The 19759-nt window shown below is 46.7% G+C and overlaps 13 protein-coding genes across 13 annotated transcripts; 6 read left to right on the forward strand and 7 right to left on the reverse strand.

The window, feature by feature from the left end:
- Positions 1 to 76: 76 nt before the first annotated feature.
- Bathy01g05080 (predicted protein) lies at positions 77 to 1021 on the reverse strand (the record flags this gene model as incomplete). Its single annotated transcript, XM_007515260.1, has 1 exon — positions 77 to 1021. The coding sequence occupies one exon, from the start codon at positions 1019 to 1021 to the stop codon at positions 77 to 79; it is 945 nt and encodes a 314-aa protein (XP_007515322.1).
- Positions 1022 to 1224: 203 nt separating this feature from the next.
- On the reverse strand, positions 1225 to 2286 carry Bathy01g05090 (unknown protein; the record flags this gene model as incomplete). The annotated part of the gene is made up of 1 exon (XM_007515604.1): positions 1225 to 2286. One exon carries the CDS (start codon positions 2284 to 2286, stop codon positions 1225 to 1227), a length of 1062 nt encoding a protein of 353 aa, XP_007515666.1.
- A 1311-nt stretch (positions 2287 to 3597) lies between these two features.
- On the forward strand, positions 3598 to 5289 carry Bathy01g05100 (predicted protein; the record flags this gene model as incomplete). The annotated part of the gene is made up of 1 exon (XM_007515467.1): positions 3598 to 5289. One exon carries the CDS (start codon positions 3598 to 3600, stop codon positions 5287 to 5289), a length of 1692 nt encoding a protein of 563 aa, XP_007515529.1.
- Positions 5290 to 5389: 100 nt separating this feature from the next.
- On the reverse strand, positions 5390 to 6208 carry Bathy01g05110 (peptidase M50; the record flags this gene model as incomplete). Its single annotated transcript, XM_007515236.1, has 1 exon — positions 5390 to 6208. One exon carries the CDS (start codon positions 6206 to 6208, stop codon positions 5390 to 5392), a length of 819 nt encoding a protein of 272 aa, XP_007515298.1.
- A 210-nt stretch (positions 6209 to 6418) lies between these two features.
- On the reverse strand, positions 6419 to 7467 carry Bathy01g05120 (predicted protein; the record flags this gene model as incomplete). Its single annotated transcript, XM_007515738.1, has 2 exons — positions 6419 to 7282; positions 7411 to 7467. The coding sequence occupies 2 exons, from the start codon at positions 7465 to 7467 to the stop codon at positions 6419 to 6421; spliced, it is 921 nt and encodes a 306-aa protein (XP_007515800.1).
- A 294-nt stretch (positions 7468 to 7761) lies between these two features.
- On the forward strand, positions 7762 to 10047 carry Bathy01g05130 (predicted protein; the record flags this gene model as incomplete). The annotated part of the gene is made up of 1 exon (XM_007515744.1): positions 7762 to 10047. One exon carries the CDS (start codon positions 7762 to 7764, stop codon positions 10045 to 10047), a length of 2286 nt encoding a protein of 761 aa, XP_007515806.1.
- An 87-nt stretch (positions 10048 to 10134) lies between these two features.
- On the reverse strand, positions 10135 to 11157 carry Bathy01g05140 (predicted protein; the record flags this gene model as incomplete). Its single annotated transcript, XM_007515463.1, has 1 exon — positions 10135 to 11157. One exon carries the CDS (start codon positions 11155 to 11157, stop codon positions 10135 to 10137), a length of 1023 nt encoding a protein of 340 aa, XP_007515525.1.
- A 203-nt stretch (positions 11158 to 11360) lies between these two features.
- On the forward strand, positions 11361 to 12551 carry Bathy01g05150 (unknown protein; the record flags this gene model as incomplete). Its single annotated transcript, XM_007515502.1, has 1 exon — positions 11361 to 12551. One exon carries the CDS (start codon positions 11361 to 11363, stop codon positions 12549 to 12551), a length of 1191 nt encoding a protein of 396 aa, XP_007515564.1.
- A 99-nt stretch (positions 12552 to 12650) lies between these two features.
- Bathy01g05160 (predicted protein) lies at positions 12651 to 13202 on the reverse strand (the record flags this gene model as incomplete). The annotated part of the gene is made up of 2 exons (XM_007515618.1): positions 12651 to 12842; positions 12978 to 13202. 2 exons carry the CDS (start codon positions 13200 to 13202, stop codon positions 12651 to 12653), a joined length of 417 nt encoding a protein of 138 aa, XP_007515680.1.
- A 484-nt stretch (positions 13203 to 13686) lies between these two features.
- On the forward strand, positions 13687 to 14601 carry Bathy01g05170 (predicted protein; the record flags this gene model as incomplete). The annotated part of the gene is made up of 1 exon (XM_007515179.1): positions 13687 to 14601. The coding sequence occupies one exon, from the start codon at positions 13687 to 13689 to the stop codon at positions 14599 to 14601; it is 915 nt and encodes a 304-aa protein (XP_007515241.1).
- Positions 14602 to 14832: 231 nt separating this feature from the next.
- Bathy01g05180 (cell division protein FtsZ) lies at positions 14833 to 16481 on the reverse strand (the record flags this gene model as incomplete). The annotated part of the gene is made up of 2 exons (XM_007515165.1): positions 14833 to 15783; positions 16209 to 16481. The coding sequence occupies 2 exons, from the start codon at positions 16479 to 16481 to the stop codon at positions 14833 to 14835; spliced, it is 1224 nt and encodes a 407-aa protein (XP_007515227.1).
- A 276-nt stretch (positions 16482 to 16757) lies between these two features.
- Positions 16758 to 18265, forward strand: Bathy01g05190 (branched-chain-amino-acid aminotransferase; the record flags this gene model as incomplete). The annotated part of the gene is made up of 2 exons (XM_007515531.1): positions 16758 to 16844; positions 17255 to 18265. 2 exons carry the CDS (start codon positions 16758 to 16760, stop codon positions 18263 to 18265), a joined length of 1098 nt encoding a protein of 365 aa, XP_007515593.1.
- Positions 18266 to 18788: 523 nt separating this feature from the next.
- Positions 18789 to 19622, forward strand: Bathy01g05200 (predicted protein; the record flags this gene model as incomplete). The annotated part of the gene is made up of 1 exon (XM_007515164.1): positions 18789 to 19622. The coding sequence occupies one exon, from the start codon at positions 18789 to 18791 to the stop codon at positions 19620 to 19622; it is 834 nt and encodes a 277-aa protein (XP_007515226.1).
- Between the last annotated feature and the right edge of the window lie 137 nt (positions 19623 to 19759).

Here is a 19759-nt window from a genome sequence, read left to right on the forward strand (position 1 = left end):
AATAATAGTATCGATAGAGTACATGCATTGTAAAAATTTCTTGTTGTACAACACATATATTAAAAGTCAAAATCTTTTACAACTCGGTGTGCGCGAGTCCTGCATCGTGTTTCCAACCGTAATCTTTCTTAAATACTTGCATCGTGTCAAAATCCTTTTTCATTTTCTGCGCCAACTCGAACGGCGATACGTTTCGTTTATTCTTCAAGTGGGGATTTGCACCGCTCTTCAACAAGTGATGCATGGCCGGCAAGTGATCTCCTTTTACCGCTTTATGCAAAGCGGTATCGCCGTCGGTATCCAAGGCGTCAACCACCGCGCCTTTCTCTACTAACATCTGGACCATTTTCAGCGAAGATCGTAACGCTGCTTCGTGCAACGGCGTCGTCTCGTTACCCATCGAGCGTCGCTCGTTCACGTCAACGCTTTCGTTTCGTAGCAACCATTCGACGTAGTTTATACATAACGGTTGCCACATCCTCGAAGCGAAGTGAATGGGTTGATACCCGTCTTCGTTGACATCCACGACGCTCGCACCGTGCTCGACTAACGTCTTCCCAATCTGCACTTGCTCGCGGAAAGGACAGTGTGCGGCGCTAAAATGGATCGGTCTCGAACCTTTCAACGTCATGTTCACGTTTGCTCCTAAGTCTAAAGTCGTTTGCACGTACGTGTTGTTCCCGAGTTTTATCCCTTGTTTCAACGCGGTTATCCCCGACCAGTGAACCGCGTTATCGATTTTGTGATGCTCCGGAAACAACTCAAACTCTTCCTTTAACTTTTCGTGGTCTAAATCTTTCCCGACTTCGTGCAAATTCGCTGGTTTCCTAACCTCCGGTTCCGGAGGTTTATCGTGCACCGCGTCTGGTTCTTTGTTCCCGAAACCGTACGTCCGTTTCAGTTCGTGATATAACGCGGAATTTCCGTGACCACCGGCGAGGACAGGAGAAAGAAGGAATTCAAGACAAAAACACACGAGGAGGAAAAAAGAAAGACGCGATGATCGTAATAATGATACCATGTTGTTGCGTTAAAGTTAATGTTGTTGTTGTTGTTGTTGTTGTTGTTACTTGTCAGTTATGACTTCAAGTGAAGTTTAATCAAGGGCGCGCATTCACTCAATTATTTTTGCTTTATGCTTTTTGCTTTGTTCTTTCGTGTTCATCGATTGCGCATTCCTTATTATTTAATCGTCTAAAACCTTATTGCATTTCTAAATTTTTTCTATTTCATGCTATCGCAGACTAAACACTTCGCCTCGTACGCGCGCTTCATGGTCTCGTCGCTCTGTTTGTCTCTCAAAACGACAATCTTCACGGAATCTCGCATCTCTTTCGGTAATAACACCATGACGGCGTTGATTAAAATCTGCGTTCCTCGCGGCGGGTTACCGATCCTGTGGACTTTCGCGCGCTCGTAAAAGAGCTCTCCGATGGCGGATAAGCCTCTCGCGATGACGTCAAAAGGAGGCGGGTTAGTTAAACCGCATCCGTGCATGTCGATGAGGACGTCTATTTGACCTGGGACTGTTCGATAGTCTCGATCTAATAGGCGCGTTTTGACGCCGTGGTATAAAGTAGACACCATCACTTGGTCCATGAGTTGCTTGTTTTCGTGAGATAGCTCTGAATTTGCCGCGCCTATTCTCACGAGAAGCATATCTCGTCCTCCGTTTTGAGCTGTATCGTTTTCGTCGTTCAGCCGCCACGTGCAATACGGCACGCACGGATGGTTGCGGAGCTTTGCCGTGGACCAAATCTGGTACGCCGTTTCGTCCGGCAACTCGCCGAGTTTTCTTCTACCACCACCACCACCACCACCACCCGTCGTCGTCGTCGTCGTCGAGCTGACATTATTTGTTGAGGATAAACGAGACCGAGTGTCGAAAAAGTCCTCGTCGACGTCGGATTCGAAATAGTCTCCGTCCAACAGTTCGTCGATGTCGTAGTCGTTCTCGTTCGCTTCGTCGGAGGAGGAGAGGTATTCCGACACGTCGTGAAATCTCGTTTCCGACTCTCCGCTTTTCCTTCCGTCTCTCATCATCGCGCGAGGAGTGTCGTTATCGTCATCATCGCCATTCCACGCGTAACTTTTGCTTCTTCTTCTGTTCTTCTTCTTCTTCATCTTCATCATATTTATCCTCTTCCTCCTCCATCGCTCGTCCACGGACGGCTGAAAGCGAGAGTCGTGAATTATCCGTCGCTCGTGCCTTTGACGATTGAGCAAGTGCGAACAGACGACGCAGACGAGGAAGGATCCGACCGCGACGGCTTCATCGAGGTGCATGGTGATGATGATATGTATCCCTTTATGATGATGTTTTCTTCTTCATCATCTCTGGCCTAAACCACCACCACCATCACGACGACAAACATTGAAGCACATTTTTTTTCCAAACGCGTGTGAGATATTCTGCCGCAGGTCGTTACGAGAATAAGAAAAAGAAGAGAAAAATTCTATTTTTACTCTCTATGTGATGATTTCAACTTCTATTTGCCTCTACGAACGCCTCCAACGCCTCTTGCCCGCACTTTTCGTACTCCGCGACGACTGCTCTGCACCTCGTCGGTAATCGCGACTCTTCTCCCGACTCTTCCGACTCCTTCTCGAAGCACTCTTTCACTTTCCTCGAAGACGTCTCGAGTTTACGCTTCGCCGCGCTCAACGTTTCGCGTTCGCTCTCGCTCTTAAAGTCTTCCTCGTACGGATTCTTCTCCACGGCTTCAATCTCTTTGATGTATTTCGCTAAGCTATCTATTTCATTTTGTTCGTGTTTTAATAAGGCTTCGTTATATTTCGAGGTCGTTTGGAGTAACTGCGCGAGTTCCGGTTTCGTTTGTAAGAAATAATGGTCCGATGATGAGGTTGAGGGAATGCTCCCACCACTTTCCCGTCGTCTTTGTTGAGAAGCGTTCGACGAGGCGGAGGAGAAGGAGGTGGCGGAGGAGGACCCTTCCAACCTTCTCAAAAGCTTACTCGTCAACTGTCGTTGTTCAATAAGGATGTAGGAAAGGAAGAAGGGGATGAAGAGGAGAGAGCGTTATTCGATTCGTTCATTTTTTGTCATGCAGGGAAGAATACAAAGAAGAAGAATACAAAGAAGAATACAAAGAAGAAGAAATACGCACGCGAAGTCCACCGGGAGTCGTTTGTTGGGGGGTGCCCGTCGTCGTCGTCGTCGTCGTCGTAGCATTCAGGACGTGTTTTGGTTTCGACGCTCTGAGTCCCATCGCGTGTGTGGCGTTTGTATTCTTTATAAGACTGAACTGCACTGAACTGCTTTAAAAACTGGTTTTTGTCCGTCAGTTCTGGGACCTGAATTTTCATTAATTATTTTCATTATTTATTTTTTTGAACCAAAGCTTTTTTTGTGTTTGGATCTCTTTTAAAGTCGTAGAAGAAGATACGATTTGTTGCATCATCCCCATAGAATTTTTTACCACGCGCATACGACGAGATGAACAAATGATCACAGTTCGTAAGAGGAAGTAAAGAGAGGCACAAAGAGAGATAATGCGCGGAATGTTGGCGAGGATCTCCAATCATCCGTCTGTATCGTCGTCGTCGATGCAAAAAGGAAGAGGAGGAGGAAAGAAAATGCGTCATCTGCACAACGCTGGCTCCCAAAACCAGTTCTCCTTCGGCTTTTGCGTAAGGGAGGAAACGAGGAGGAGAAGGGATGGTGATGTTCTCTGCGTCCGCGCGTCTTCGATCGATTACGGTCGATCCGTGGACGAGGAGAGCGAGGAAGACGACGAGGAGGAAGAGAGGAGTCGAGACGATCGACGGAGCAGATCGAAGTTGCAAGCGAGTTCTTCCGAGAAAAATGTCCAAAGCAGGAGCAGCAGCGGCAGCAGAATATCTTCGGCAAAGTCGGCACCTTCGCCCGCTCCGCCGAGCGCAAACAGAGGCACGCAGATTAATCAAATCAACACCGAACTCGTCTGGGAGCTTGAGAGGAAAGGCGAAGGATGGGGAGAAGAGATTTTCCCATCTTTGAAACAGAAACGACGCGTGATTGAACCGTTGGCGTCTCGAAAACGACCGAGTAACATGCAAGCGTACGTGGAAGATTACTTGGTAGAAGTCGTCGGTTTTACAGAAGACGAAGCGGTGGCGACATTTTCAGCCGCGGCAGCGTGGCGGATTACCGCCAGAGGCAGAGCGTTAGTCGATCGAAAACGGATGAAACTCATCGCGGAAAATGCTCAGAATGCTATAGAAGTTTTTAGAAGGTGCGGCTTGTCTCAGGAAGAAGTTCGACAAGTTATCCGAGCGGCGCCGCAGGTGTTGGCGGTTTCACCGACGCAGTCGAGATGGAATTTTAGTTTATTAGAGTACGCCGCGAGACAGTTATCGGAGAGTGGAGGTACGTTAGGGAGAGTTCGAATGCGCGAGCGGACTGGGAGACCGCCGTTGAGAGACGAAAGCGGCCAGGTGAAGGAAACGTATTACGCGAGAACGAAAGGTTTGGTGAAGAGAGCGCCAGAGACATTGAGAGAATGGGTCTTGGAGACGCGCTTGAATAGAACATCCGGATCGTTAGCTCAAGAGCAACTGTATTTGCTCGATATTGTAGGTTTCGACGCATTAGAACCAGAGACCAAGGTTTTACAAGCAAACACGGTCTGGGAAAGTTGGTTCGACGAGTTGGTTGAGTACCAGTGCATCACCGGGAACTGCGATCCGAGTTATTCCGAACGCGAGAAAGGCGGTTTAGGAAGGTGGGTTGCGAAACAACGATCGTTGTTCAAGAATGGAAAACTTTCGAAGAAACGCGAGTTTCGATTGCGTACTTTAGGTTTAAAACTCGACGAAGACGAGGCGGAGAGTACCGTTTCAGTGGTGAACATAAATTTCCAAGGCGGACTGACTGCTTTTGACGAATCCGCTTCGGATATGGCCATGTTTTTAGCCGAGCGAGGACAATATGCAGAGCCTCCTTTGGGAAGTCCTTTGGCGGTATGGCTGATGAAAACGAGAGAAATGGCTGAAAAAGGTGAGTTAACGGAGAGACAGTTGGATAAATTAGCCATCATCGGCGTCGACTTAACGCCTATTTCCGCCGCGTGGTTGAAAAATTTATCGGAAATGTCAGATTACGTGAGTAGGAAAAGGGTAGTAAATTTGCAGAAAGCAAACAGCATCAAAGCCTGGATAGAAGATCAAAAGGAGGCGTACAGAAAAGGAAAATTAACTGAGGCTCAGATTAAGCGCTTAGAGGCTTTGGACCCGATTGTATTTCTTGATTTTTCAACGAAGTCGTCTTCATCCATCAACGCGCGCTGAGAGAGAGAGAGAGAAAAGACTCGTATTTATTTTATTATTAGGAACTACTAGGTATGTAATATTATACAACGCTGCATGACAAAATAGAAAAGAAAATCTACTAAATTTGATTGTACGGGCCATCGTTCGTCTCGATAGCGTATTTACTGAAAAGCTGATGCTCTTGCAACCGTTCTTCTTTCGTGTGGACGTAGAGATTATACGATTCTTGAGCGCACCAAAAGCCGATGAACATGGCGATTATTTCATTATAAAGAAAGCCATACAAACCAATGCCAAGAGCGCACACTAATGAAACGAACGCGCAAATCTTTGCTGCGATATCAACTCTCACTTTCATCAGTTGCAACGACGCTGCGAAAATTCTACCTCCATCTAAAGGATAGCAGGGAATGAAGAGATTGAAAAGCATCAACGAGATATTGAGCCATAAGGCTTGAACGCACAACATGTCCATAAACGTCCCCCGAGTAAAAGCTTGAGATAATCCATACCACAACAGTGCTTGAGGTATGTGCGTTAAAGGACCAGCTATGGAGACGATCAAATCATCCTTAGCATCTCCGCTGTGACCGATGTATGCGAGTCCTCCCAGAGGCCATAACAGAATGCCATGAACTTCGCCTCCGACTTTTCTAGTCGCGAAACAGTGGCCCAATTCGTGCAGTAAAACGGTACCAAACAACAAAGGAATGTTCACGACGACTAAATATAACCAAACTTTCATCGTCATCGTGGACGAATTCAGCAACCACGGGAGTGCGGCGGAGATTACGAAATACAATAGCAACAACGGGTGAAGAGTAATTTCAATCCCAAACACAGTTCCAACGTATATCGGGTTTCCACCGATGGGACTCATGGAAAAACGGTTGCTACTCGCTGTTGGAGTATCGTGAATGGTGCGTATGTTACTCATTTTATTCGTGATGTATTGATGTTCGCAATGTTGAGCGAGGAGTAAAAGGTGGTAGTTATGTGAGATTTTTTATGACGCACACCGAGATTATTATTGTTGTTTGACTTGCTCTGGGAAGTGTTTGACATGTTCGAGGCAAGCGATATGGTGTGATTTTACGATTACTTTGTGGTATCCTACATCAAGTTACAACCATTCACTACATACAGACTAATACGGAACAGATTTTGGTAACTTTGTCTTTGCGTTTTGCATGTTCATGTCAAACTTCTTGTTCCCAGAACCGGCAAAAATGTTGTGCGACTTTGCCATGTACTTTTGCTGACTCTTCTCCGAACGCCTTTGCAGCTGATTGATTTTCACCCATCTCTGCGCTAAACCGTTGCCGTTTCCTCTCTCGCCTTTAACTGTGCCTAATTTCTTCTCCGGGATGTGCTTCGTCATTCTTTCGTACAGTTCTTCTCTCGCGATTTCATCTTCTTCTCTCTCGTCCGATGGTTTGTGTCTTTGTTTGTAGTAACGCTTGAGCTCTCGCGGTCCTATTCTTTTCGTTTGGCCATCCGGTCTGTGAATGATTAACTCAAAGCCGTTGTCCGCGAGAGTAACCGTCGCAGAATTTCCGTCGTTATCTGGAAACTCATCTTCGTCCTCCTCTCCTTCTTCGATGTTCATCGACTCAATTCTCGCTAAAACAGCCTCCGCTTCGTCTTCGTCCACGGATTCCCAATCCGAACCGTTGTCATCCCCGTCGTCCTCTTCTGAAGATTCCCACAAATCTTCTCCGGCTGCGATTTTTCTCTCCGCCTCTTCGATTTCTTCTCTGTGATGATCGCACCACTCTTGCAATCGTCTCGCTCGAGCGACCGATCTCGGCACTTCCTCTTTCCTCTTCAAGTGCGCGTTCGATACCACTTTTTGCGACGCCGACTTACTCGCTTCCGCTTGCATCACCACTCGGTCGAACAGTTCTTTCCCAACCACCGGTAATCCGCTCGTGTCTCGCTTCAAGTTATATCTGTGCCAATCTGTTCGATAGTGCGCTTTCAATTCGTCCGTAGACTCGAAGATGACGCCCTGTTTATGAGTACACACAGAAGAGAGAGAAAGAGAAAAGTGTGCGATTCGCCGTCAGCCACTGGAGCGAGAAAAGGTGAAACGTGAAAGAACAAAGAATCTATAATATAAATCAATATAAAACGTACAGGTGCGGTGTGACAGGTCAACCCGTGACTGCTGCGATCGTCGTCGCTCGCTTCCATCGTCCTCCTTTCCTTATCCGTGCGGTGAGTATTCTTTTTACCTTTGCCGAAAAGGTGTGCGCTCTTTCTTGGTTCACCCAGGAGAGAAAGGAATTTTATTTTTATGACGCACTTTTGCAGGCAGAGAGAGAAACTCAAATCACACAAATCACAAAAAGTTTGGCTTTTTTTTGTCTGGCGGCGTAAAGAAATTTCTCCGCATTCATTTTCGCGTTGTCGTTCGGACGCCCGCCGGCTTGAAACACAAACACACACACAAACGCACACATTTGACGACCGAGAGATACTACAAAGATGGCGAAGAAGACGAGAGAGAAGAAATCGCCGATGGGTGGTGGTGCAGGTGGTGGTGGTGCGGCGAAACCGAAACACTCCATGAGCACGGAAAACAGAACGAAAGGAAGCGCGCACGGGAACTCGCAAAGAAGCGCGGCGACCGTGAGACGATTGAAAATGTACAAACAACGACCGATACGAGATAAAAAAGGGAAGATTTTAAAGCAAGAGTTACAATCGAAGGAGTTACCGAGCACGAGAATCGTTCCCGATCGAAGATGGTTCGGGAATACACGAGTTATAGGCCAGAAGCAACTGGCTGAGTTTAGAGACGAGATGGCGGAGAAAACGGCGGACGGATATCAGGTGATTTTGAAGCAGAAGAAACTTCCCCTGTCGTTATTGGCGGACCCAGAGAAAGGAAGATCGAGACGAGTGAAGTTGTTGAACCAAACGCCGTTTTCGAGCGTGTTTGGAGCGAAGAAAACGAGGAAGAAGCCAAACTTGCAAATGGACGACATAATGGCGATGGCGCAAACCGCTGAACTGGCGGGAGAAGCGTACGACGAAGGCATAGAGACTGGAGCACTTCACGACCGCGATTTGGTGACTGCAGATGATGGTGTACGGAAAGCCGGTGGCGATGAACTGTTTCAAAAAGGACAATCCAAAAGAATTTGGGGAGAATTGTATAAAGTCGTCGACTCTTCGGACGTTTTGATTCAAGTGTTGGACGTGAGGGATCCTTTGGGCACGCGATGCGAACATTTAGAGAAGCATTTGAAAATGGACGCGATGAAACGGCACAAGCACTTGATTCTATTGCTCAATAAAGTTGATTTAGTTCCCGCATGGGTCACCAAACGATGGTTGTACGCGTTATCGAAGGAGTACCCGACCATCGCGTTCCACGCCTCGGTGACGAATCCGTTTGGGAAGGGTGCGCTCTTATCTGTCCTGAGACAATTCTCTCGTTTGAGGTCCGATAAACAAAATATTTCCGTAGGATTCATTGGGTATCCAAACGTAGGTAAATCAAGCGTCATCAACGCTTTGCGAACGAAACGCGTGTGCGTGACGGCTCCGATTCCTGGCGAAACGAAAGTTTGGCAATACGTTAACTTGACCAAGCGTATTTTTCTCATCGATTGTCCCGGCGTCGTGTATCACGATACCGAGGATACTGATACGGATGCCGTTTTGAAAGGCGTTGTTAGAATAGAGAAGATGGATGACGCTGCGGACCACATACCAGACGTCGTAGCGAGAGTAAAGCCGGAATATTTGCGAAGAGCCTACCGAGTCGCGTCTTGGACTTCGCCGACGCATTTTCTCGAACAAGTCGCGAGGAATCAAGGCAAATTATTAAAAGGGGGTGAACCCGATTTAAATTCGGTAGCCAAGTCTATTCTATTTGATTGGCAGCGCGGTCGAATTCCTTACTTTGCACCACCGCCCTCGCTACCGCCGAGCGAAGACGTCTTAGCGGCAGTTCGAGACGCTAAGAGCGCCAAGAACGGCGGCGGGGGCGTGTCCGAAAACGTATCAAAATCAGAACGCGACGCCGCTGAAGCGATGACGCAAACGGCGAGAGATTTGTTAGTGAAACAAGTCAACCGACGAATTCCGCGCGCAAATGGATTGTTCGACGCCGAAGATGCGCGAGATGACGAAATAGAGGATGTAGAAATTGAAAGTAGTGACGACGAAGAAGACGAGGATGCGTTGGACGAAGACGACGAAGTGGAAGAAGTAGAAGACGAAAGAGGGCAGACGAGAAAAAGAAGCAGAGCGGCTGCTGGTTCCGAAGAAGATGATGACGAAGACGAAGATGGCGGTGAAGCTTCTGAATCCGAGGATGTTGAAATAGACGACGACGAAGACGGTCCTGGTTTAGACGATAAAATTCTCGATAAATTTGGAAGCGACGACGACGACGAGGAAGAAGAAGATGACAAAGATAAAGACGAAAAAGATGATGACGGCGACTCGGATTCGGACGGATACGGCGAAGCTGGTTTATCTTTTGAATCTATCTTAGCGGACGTGCGAGGCGACATTAAAGAAAAGCCAGCTGCACCTGCGGGGGGAGGTAAATCGAGCGCGCGAGCAAAGAAGAAGCAAGCCGTCGTCGCGAAGAAGAAACCGGCGGCTACGAAGAAGAAGAACAGAGAAGTACGAAAAGGAACCGTGTCCTTCATCAAGGATAACGCGGGAGTAGATGCATCTTCGAGCCAAAAGAAGAAAAAAGCCGCACCCGCGCGACGACCAAAGAGTAAACGCAGCGACATGCTCGAGATGTAAAACTGTAGTCAATTAGAAATGTGAAGTTGTCGTTTTTGTCGCTGTAGTTGTGATTGTATCGAATAGTATTAAAAAGTGTCCATTTTATTATCTCGTTTGCGAGTCCGACGCGTCCCCGATGAGCGGCAACTTGACCGTTTTACCCGACGTCGCGGATACAGAACCTACGAGGCAAGAGATGTAGGTATACAAAAACACTGAGTTGAACATAATCACTTCCGCCTGGAGACCTATTCCTCCGGTTGGTCCTTGCCCGTCCATCCCGGCGAACAATCGTGTCAACACGTCCGGAAGAATCAACAAAATATCCAACAAAATCGCCTGTTGCGCGTTAAACCTCACAAATCTTGACATGTTCTGGTTTTGTATTACGCCCAAATACATGCCAAAAAATACGGCAATTTGTAAGAACCCAAGCGCGAACCATAACTCAATCAGCGGCTTCAGCGGTAACAACGCCAACGACGCGAGCGGGAACTGAATCAACAGAAATTTTGAATACTTCAACGAGTCCAGCAGAGGTAACATGTAGCACAACGCGGCGATAGATTTCTGCGCAAAATCGTACTCCCCGTCGTCACCCATCGTGAACGTGTTCTTCTTATTTTTCTCTTGGTTCTTAATCGCGCTCGCCAAATCCTCCGCTAATCTTTTCTGTTCCTGTTTTTCCTTGTATTTTTCTTCCGCTTCTCTTTCTCTTTCCTTTTGCAACCGTTCGGAATCGTCCTCTGGTAACAGAGACTCCAAGTTTTTCAGCGTATCGTCGCCGTTGCCGCTCTTGATTATCATCGCAGATCTTCTCCCTCTTTTCTGTTCTGTCAACCTTTTATTAAAGTTTGTTGTTGTTGTTGATGTTCTTTTCATCGACGTCGATGATGATGATGATTGGAGCATTTTTTTACCGCTGGAAGAAGAAGAAGAAGAAGAAGAAGAAGAAGAGCAGGATCTGAAGGACGCCACGCGAGTGGTGGTAACATTAGACGATAAAATCATGGGGGATAACATCTTCTTCTGTGTGGTTGTCTCTTTTATATGTGTGTGTGATGTGTGGTGTTTATTATTAAGGGGAGTAGAAATGACGTTTCGTTGTTGCCTTTGTGCTTTCCTCATGCAAACAAAAGGAATCAAAAACAACAAAAACTAAGAAAAAACAACAACAACAGAAAAGAGGAGCGACTTTTGCTTGAGAAAAAAATCAATCAACAAAAACATTCTTCATATCATCGGAAGAGATAGAAGAGCTCTCTTACTCTTACTCTCTCTCACTCTCCTTTCCACGCCGCCGATACTATTCATCGTTGCTGTTAGTATTCATGGGTCTGGTGAAGTATTCCAACTCGGGGTCGTCTGTCTGGGATGGGAGCAGGAGTAAGATGGAAGCTTTTTTCTCTTTCCTCCAAAAACTGTTCGTCTTTGTGTTCGTATTGGCGACGTTTTTCCCGTACGTTCAATATCACGAGTTTTTACAACAAAAAGAGACGATGCAGTCGAGTCAAGAGCAACTGGAGCGATCGAAATTCAAGTTAGAGAGGAATTTAAGGGAAATGACGACGAAAGCTTCGCACAGAGAGCAAGACGCGAGGCAGGCAGAGACGAAGTTATCGAAAGTGGAAAAAGAGGTGAAGGAGAAAGAGAGGAGAAATCAGGCGCTGGAGATATCGCAACAAACGCTGCAGAAAAAATTAGACGGATGCGTGAAGGATAGAACGTCGTTATCGGAGGAGGTAACGACGTCGACGACGAAAGTTAATGAGGTGGCGAGAATAGAGAGCAAATTGGAACGGTGTAAACACGATAATTTAGACTTGAACGCGATGACGAAAGAGTTGCGCACGGAACTCACGACGTTGGAGAAGGAGTTGAAGCAAGAGGTGAAACTGAGGAAGCAGGCCGAGAAAGCTTCAGCGGCGCAAAGGGAGATGGCGACGAAGATCAAGAATAGTTTATTAGCCATGCAGCAAGCGGAGGATAAAGCGGAGAAAGAAAAGGCGAGAGCGCAAGTGCTGAAGAGATTAGCAAAAGCAGAAAAGGCGGCGAACGCGACGAAACGAAAAAATGAAGAAGGCGAGGACGAAGACGAGGACGATGCGGACGAAGTGGACGACGACTTCGATGACGACGACGACGAGGAACTGAAACCATTAAAAGCTAAAAGGAAAAATAGGAAGAAAGGAGGTGACGACGAGGAAGAGGAAGAGTACGACGATTTGGCGCACAGGAAAATTGTAGCCGACGACGACGAAAACGTCGAGCCTGGGTCTCGAGCGCACGAAGCCGAGAAGCGTTTACGTTTCGAGAAGAAAAAGAGCATGAAGAAAGAACGTTGGAGCGCGGGTGGTTTAGATAAGGATTTGAATGGTAGACTGAATGTCGATAGATTGCGCAAAACGCCCAAGTTGACTCGAGCCGAAGGCATTCAAGGCACGTCTTCGTCGCAGAATGCAGGCGGCTCTTCATCCGCAGCAGAGCTCGCGCGAGCGCGCGCCATGCGGGATGAACCATAGATTAATTGTAAATGTAGAGTACTTAATACTAATAGCGCGTAAGAATAAGAACTTTCTTTTTGTGTGTATATTTCATAAACGACGTCTTTCTCTCTTCAACTACATGCCTTGCCCGACGAGATATTCGCCGAACCCCTCCACGTGCGCCGAGCACTGTCGCGTCTCCAGGTTGTTTCCGTGAATACCAATAACGAAGCATGTTTTGCACTTCTTCACGACTAAACCGTACTCCGTGCCTCTCTTCCCTCGAACGACCCCTCCGTCTTCGTCCGAACCGTTTAAATAGACGTACTGTTTTGTAAAACAAAACGAGTTTTTGTGAGTATTTTTGTGAGAAAAGTTTAAAAATAAAAAAACGACTGATGTTGAACCGGATGAGGAAGACGATGATGCGAAGAAGAATAAATAGGAAACATGTTAGTATACCTTCGTGCCTCCAATGTATATCCCGTTCGCGCAGTGCGAGAAAGGATCCGCGAAGAGTTCCATCAACTTTTGCGCTTCATCCGTGGCAATTCCGGGGAATCCCTCGGATTGACCCCATAAGTTCCCTTGCAGATCGCAAATCGCGCAAGCGCTCAACATCCCGAGCTGCGTGCCGTCCGGCAACGCGACGGTTTGCAAGTTTTCAATCATCTCTTGCCACGACATGTTTGTTCTTGTTGTTGTTGTTGATCCTCTCTGCTCTTCTTCTCACTCTCACCTTTTGTTCTACCTCCTCCTCTTCTTCTCCTACTACTTTTACAACCGCGTCGTCGTGTTCTTCTCTACCTATCAGAGCGCTCTCCAAAAGCGAGCGAGCGCGTCTAACGAATAAAGAAGAGAGTTTGCCTCTTCGTGTTTTTTGAGGAGGTTGTCTTTTCACTCTATGCCATGCATGTTGCCTGTCAGCTCAACCCGTGAACACTCCACCCAAAAAGATAAAAGAAGAAAAAGAATATACACGTTTCATCATCAGACTCTCTTCTCTGTTCTCCACGCGCACAGGACATCACCAACACACGCACAAACAAACAGTACTACTTTACTCTCAGTTGTGGTTGTAGTTGTGCGCGCGCATATAAACTGTTCAGTCGTCGTTACTCTTCTTATTAGAGGAGGAGGGAAAAAGAAAATCTAGGAGGAGATGGAATCGATGGCAACCGATTTGAGCGATGAAATCACCTCCTCCAACTCCTTCTTTTCGCAACCGTTCATGGTGGAAATCATCAAGCTCCTCGCCGGGGTGATTTTCTGGGAGATACAATTCGTTCTCTCCAAATTCTTCTTGAACGTCTTACCGGATAATTCAGAGAAGGAAAAGTTATTCAAGAGAACGGCGCCTTCGTATTGCGTGAGCACGGTGCACGCCACTTTTCTCACCTGGGGAGGGGTGAAAATAATCTGCGCGTTGTACAACGCGCCGCAGAACGAACAAGTGATTTTGTACGAGTCAACGGATGGAAGCTTCGTGGCGTTTTGTGAATTCATTTCTGTGGCGTTTTTGTCGTACATGATCCAGGATTTCTTTCACGTGGTGCACCTCTTTCCAGAGTTGGGGGGCATCGATATGGTCGTTCACCACGTGTTGTTTTTCGTGGCTGGATTTTCGGCGTATATTTACGGAGGATATCCGTTGATGTTGGGATACTTGACGATTTGTGAAGCGTCGACGCCATTTTTGAACATGAGATGGTTCATCAAGTCGTGTAAGGAGATGGAATACACGCTTCCGATTGTGGATTATATCGCCCAAAAAGTTGGGATGAAGTACAGAGGTTTACCCGCCGGAAATAGATTAGAATACCACATTTCCTCCGTTTTTAGCTACGTTTTTATTTTTGTGCGGGTGATCATGTTTGGACACGGAATCTTGCTTTTACTTCCTCGGTTTGGGAAGGGAGAGGATAAAATTATACCTAGCTTTGTGAGAGGAATCTTGCTTGTTTTGATTTTCGGCGGATTCCTGTTGAACTTAGTTTGGGTAGTAAAAATGAGAGGAATGCTGAAGTATTATCGATCAAAATGGTTCGATAAACCGGAAGATAATCAGCAAAATCGAATTGATTGAGAAAGAAAACTTTCTTTCTGTACTAGTAACATGGTTGATGCAATTATGTTTGAAAGTGTATATTATTATAAACAATGGAGTATCATAAATAATCACAACGTTCTAAATTGCTCGAAAGATGTTCGAAAGCGCGCGGTGGTCTCGGATTTCTTTTTATTCATTCTTTTCTTTTTTACAGATTTTCCTTTTCTCTCTCTCTCTCTCTTAATTCATCTCTTCTTTCCACGATGATTATCTCCCGAAGAATCCCCCTCTCTTTTGTTGCGGCGGCTGCTGCGGTGGCGGCGGCGGCGCTTGCTCTTGAGCTTCAAAAGAAAATCCACCTCGTTGCGTCATCGCAGGAGTGAAACCGGTTGCTATGATTGTTACTGAAATTTGACCCGAAAACTTATCATCGACCACTGCGCCGAAGATGACGTTCGCACTTGGATCAGCCATGTCCGTGACGACTTCGGAGATCGTGTTGATCTCTTGCAACGTCATGTCCGGACCGCCAGAAATATTGAAGACAATACCGGTGGCTTTATCGATGGAATTTTCAACCAACGGCGCAGACATGGCTGCCACGGCGGCTTCTTCCGCTCTGTTCTTACCCGAAGAAACACCAACACCCAACATGGCGGTTCCGGAATCTTTCATGACGGTTTTAACATCGGCAAAATCGACATTGACTAAACCAGAGACGGTGATAATGTCGGAAATACCTTGAACACCTTGTCTGAGAACATCGTCCGCCAACAAGAACGCCTCTTGCAACGGGGTGCCTTCCGGGCACACATCTAACAAGCGATCGTTGGGAATGACGATCAAAGTGTCCACGTTTTTTCTCAAGGCATCGATAGCTTCAGTCGCTTGCACGATGCGTCTTCTACCTTCAAAAGAGAACGGGTACGTCACGACGCCGACCGTCAAGTTTCCAGCTTCCTTGGACATTCTCGCAACAACCGGGGCAGATCCAGAGCCCGTACCACCACCCATACCAGCAGTGATGAACACCAAGTCCGATCCTTTCACGATTTCGTTCAATTTATCTCGACTTTCGTTCGCGGCAACTTCCCCGAGTTCCGGGTTCCCGCCGCATCCCAAACCTCTCGTAACTTGTTCACCTATTTGACATACATTGACAGTTTGCGCGTTCACTAACGCTTGCGCATCCGTGTTTACGACCCAAAATTCAACGCCCTGTTCATATGATGCGTTTCGTAGTGAGAGGAGAAGCGTGTGTGGTGAGTTTTTGAGGAGTATCTTCTTTCGCGTCATGTTGTCGTTGTTTGTTGTTGTTGTTGCTTTTCTTGAAAGAAAGAAAGAAAGAGACGAGGAGATTCAAATTCAACAAAAAAGAGAAAATTGTGATTCCCTCGCGCGCGAGCTCTCTCTTAAACAGTCAGATCGCGCCGATAAATGGAAGCCGAACAACGTCTTGCAACACAGAAACAACAACACGTGGAAGATCGATCGATGACGAGGGTGAAAAACGCGCGAGACGAGTGAGAGAGAGAGAGAGAGAGAGATGTTCTGAGACAATTTCGAATCGTCGTCGTGGAGAGAGCGAGCGCTTTGTGTAGAAAACATGAACGAAGAGCTATGCGCTCTGCGCATAAACTTACCGAGACGCCAGCTTCGATCATGCGATTCACGGCGTTACCACCACCGCCACCGCATCCGACAACCTTAATCTTGGCCGAAGATGCCGAGACGACGACGGTTTCCTTTCTGGAAGACGAAGAGGAATTTTGTTTTCTACGGTTCAAAGAGACCCCGATGGATCTTTTGCTCGAAGAAGAGATTCGTCTGCTCGACAACGACGATGATCTTTGCTGCTGCTGCTGAGAGCAGTTCATCATCGCGCTCGACTTCATCACGGTTGAAGTGGTGGCCATGATGAGAGTAAGAGTGTGCGTACTTTTTCTGTCACACGAAGAGAAGAAAGAAAAGCGCGAGAGTGCTCTCTTTGTTTGTGCCGATTTTTATTTCGTATCTTCTTCCTCTTGCTTGTTGGGGGTGTGGCGTTCTCTCCGTCAGCAAGAGAAGCGAGACAGACCCGTGCACAAAAAAAGGAAAGAGAGAAAAGAGAGTTTTCGTGTGGTTCGAAAAAGCGCGACTTCTCGGACGACGACGACGACGACGAAGGAGTTTATATTTTTTTCTCCGGGAATATGGCGCAGCGATCACCGCGTAAATCGCTCCAGCTCAACCGAGCGAACACGCCAATCAACTTCAGCGGACCGATGCAAGATGTGAACGTGAGCAGTGCTTCTTTTTTCTTTTAATTATTAGAGCGGTGAACTCGCGCGCGCTTATTGAAATTGTAAACTCCTTTTCTCTCTCTCTCTCCTTCTCAAACAACACGGGGAGTGTTCGTCATCTTTTTCTCTCGTAAACATCTCGCTGACAGATACACGATTCTTCTCATCAAATCTTCCTGAAATATCATTAACAGTTTGCCAATTTAGAGATATATCCGACGACGCGTCCGTTGCCTCGATGCCCGGACGAACAACTCGGTTTCGGCAAGGTAAGATTTATCTATCCTCTTCTTCTTTTCCTTCAGACTCCCTTTTCCTCTCTCTCTCTCTGTCTGAGTTCTCGAGACGAAAACATCTGAATCTCAAAACTCACCTCTCTTCTCTCTTCTGCTCGCTTTTAAACGCAGGTTATTTCTGACCACATGCTTAAAGTTGAATGGCGGAACGGACTTGGATGGTCGAATCCACAAATCATTCAATCCGGACCGATTGCGTTGCACCCTTTCGCGCACGTGTTTCACTACGCCAACGAGTGTTACGAAGGGATGAAGGCATACATCGATTCGAACGGCAACGTTCGTATGTTCAGACCGGAGAAAAACATGGAGCGCTTAAACTTTTCCGCCTCTAGATTATGTTTACCCGCCTTTAACGGCGAGGAATTGTTGAAGTGCATCGAAGCGCTTTTAAAAGTTGACAAAGAGTGGATACCGAGGAAGAAAGGCTACGCGATGTATTTACGCCCTTTGATTTTTAGCACCACGCCGTGGTTAGGATTAACCCAAACATCAGAAGCTCATTTATACGTGATGATGTCACCAGTTGGGCCGTATTTTAAATCTGGTTTCGTTCCTATTAAACTTGCTGTAGATTCGAAATGGATTCGCGCTTGGCCAGGGGGCACTGGTAACGTAAAGTTTGGAGGTAACTACAGTCCAACCGTGATGGCGCAACGAGACGCCGCGAATGCAGGCGCATCGCAGGCGTTATTCGTGTACGATAAGGAGCAATACATCACTGAAGCTGGTACGATGAATATTTTTCTATTTTGGAAGAATAATATGGGGGAAATAGAGCTCGTCACGCCGAGCTTAGAAGATGGAACTATTTTAGCCGGAATCACGAGACAGTCGGTGATTGATTTAGCGAGAGAGTGGGGCGAGTGTAAAGTCACGGAGAGAATGTTGCCGTTGCAGGAAGTGCTCGACGCGTTCATTAGAGAAGACGTATACGAAATTTTCGGTACGGGGACGGCTGCGGTTATTCAACCTATCTCGTCTATATCGTACGATGGCATCGATTATTCCGTACCGAAAAACGCGTTTTCTGAAAACGCGTTTCAAGTCAGGATGACGAACACGCTGACTGCTATACAATACGGTGAGATCGACCACCCGTGGAGCCGAGTCGTCGCTTAATTTAGCCTTTAATATATTCTTTGTAATGACCATTTAACATACCAATTTTTAAATTGAAAATAGTATAAATGTGATATGTGTCCAGAGCTCGCGTGCCGACGAATAAGAAAGAGAGAGAACGAGTTGTCTTGAATGCACGATGACTTTGAAGGGCGAAGGGGGGAATCCCGCGGAAAGCGGGAAAAAAAAATTCACTTCAACAAACGTCCCCGAAAGGTCGTTATTTTATTTACCCCTATTAAATAAAGTTATTCAAACAACCATGTTTACGATGGCAACTTCGTTCTCTTCCCCGAAGAACGTCACATCATCTTCCTTCTCTTGCGCTTCCTCTCGTCGTCGTCAGTCTCGGGGACGATATGTTCTGTCGAGCAGCCCGGCGAGAAGAAACGATTTTTCATCGTCCTCGACATCTTTTTTGTTCCAACGGCCTCGAATCGCGTCCGTACGCAATAATAAGAGCAAGTCGTCGTCGCTCGTGAGGATTACGAATTACATCGACGATGGAAGTAAAAACGATGATATGAATAAAGAGACACAGGCGAGTAGTAGTAGCAGCAGTAAATATTATCAAACTGTCGCGCTTTCACGAGCGTTGACGATAACAAATTCGACGACAGCTGCCGGAGGTGCTTCCTCTTGGCCCGATGAGGATGGAGAAAAGACCCCTTCCTCTATTTTTGGGAGAGGAAAAATGTTCGTCGAGAACGCCTTGGCATCGTTCAAGAGTGGGATTAATCAGCGCTTAGAAGCCGATAAGAACTTTGTCTTTAAGTTATTAACTGAAATATGTATCGATGAGCTCATTACGCTCTCTGTGTTGATATGGGTGACGGGGTTGAATTCGGAAGCGTGGACGCCAACTATTCGACTGGCCGCGCTCGTTCAAATGCTCTCTGCGGCGTTGAATGATACCTTAATAGTATATTTTTTAGCTCCGACGGGTTCCTCTGTTGATAAAGATGGTAGCGGTGGAGGTAAGCCTGCGTTGGCGCACGTCTTTCAAGCTGGCGACTACTCGATAAAAGAGCGGATAGGGTGTTACTTCGCAAAGGCGAAATTTTATTTAGTCATTGGTAGCGCGACGTGTACGGTGGCTACTTTCTTTGCCAAGGCTTTGGGAGGGAACTTGGCTGGATTCTTTCCAGGCGTGTTCGTACAATCCATAATGTTGGGAGGTATCCACATGTCCGTGTCTGCGAATACCAGGTACCAAATCGTCAACGGTATTGAACGAGTTATTTACGAAAAGTTGCCCCCAAAAATTTCCAGAGCGGGTTCTGTTCTCGTACGGACAACGAACAACTTCTTAGGTGCGAGATTATGGATAGTCTTGACGAAGCTGATTTCTTCGTGATGATGAAGATGATCAGCATTAAAAGTGTAAATATTGTACAAAGGTGATTTTTTATCTACTACACAAAGCTATGATATATAATGGCTACTAGACAGGCGGTTCGCTGCGTGTAAGCTTCTTTCCTTTCTTCTTCTCTT

Source organism: Bathycoccus prasinos (assembly GCF_002220235.1).
Source record: "Bathycoccus prasinos genomic : Chromosome_1".
Taxonomy (NCBI): domain Eukaryota; kingdom Viridiplantae; phylum Chlorophyta; class Mamiellophyceae; order Mamiellales; family Bathycoccaceae; genus Bathycoccus; species Bathycoccus prasinos.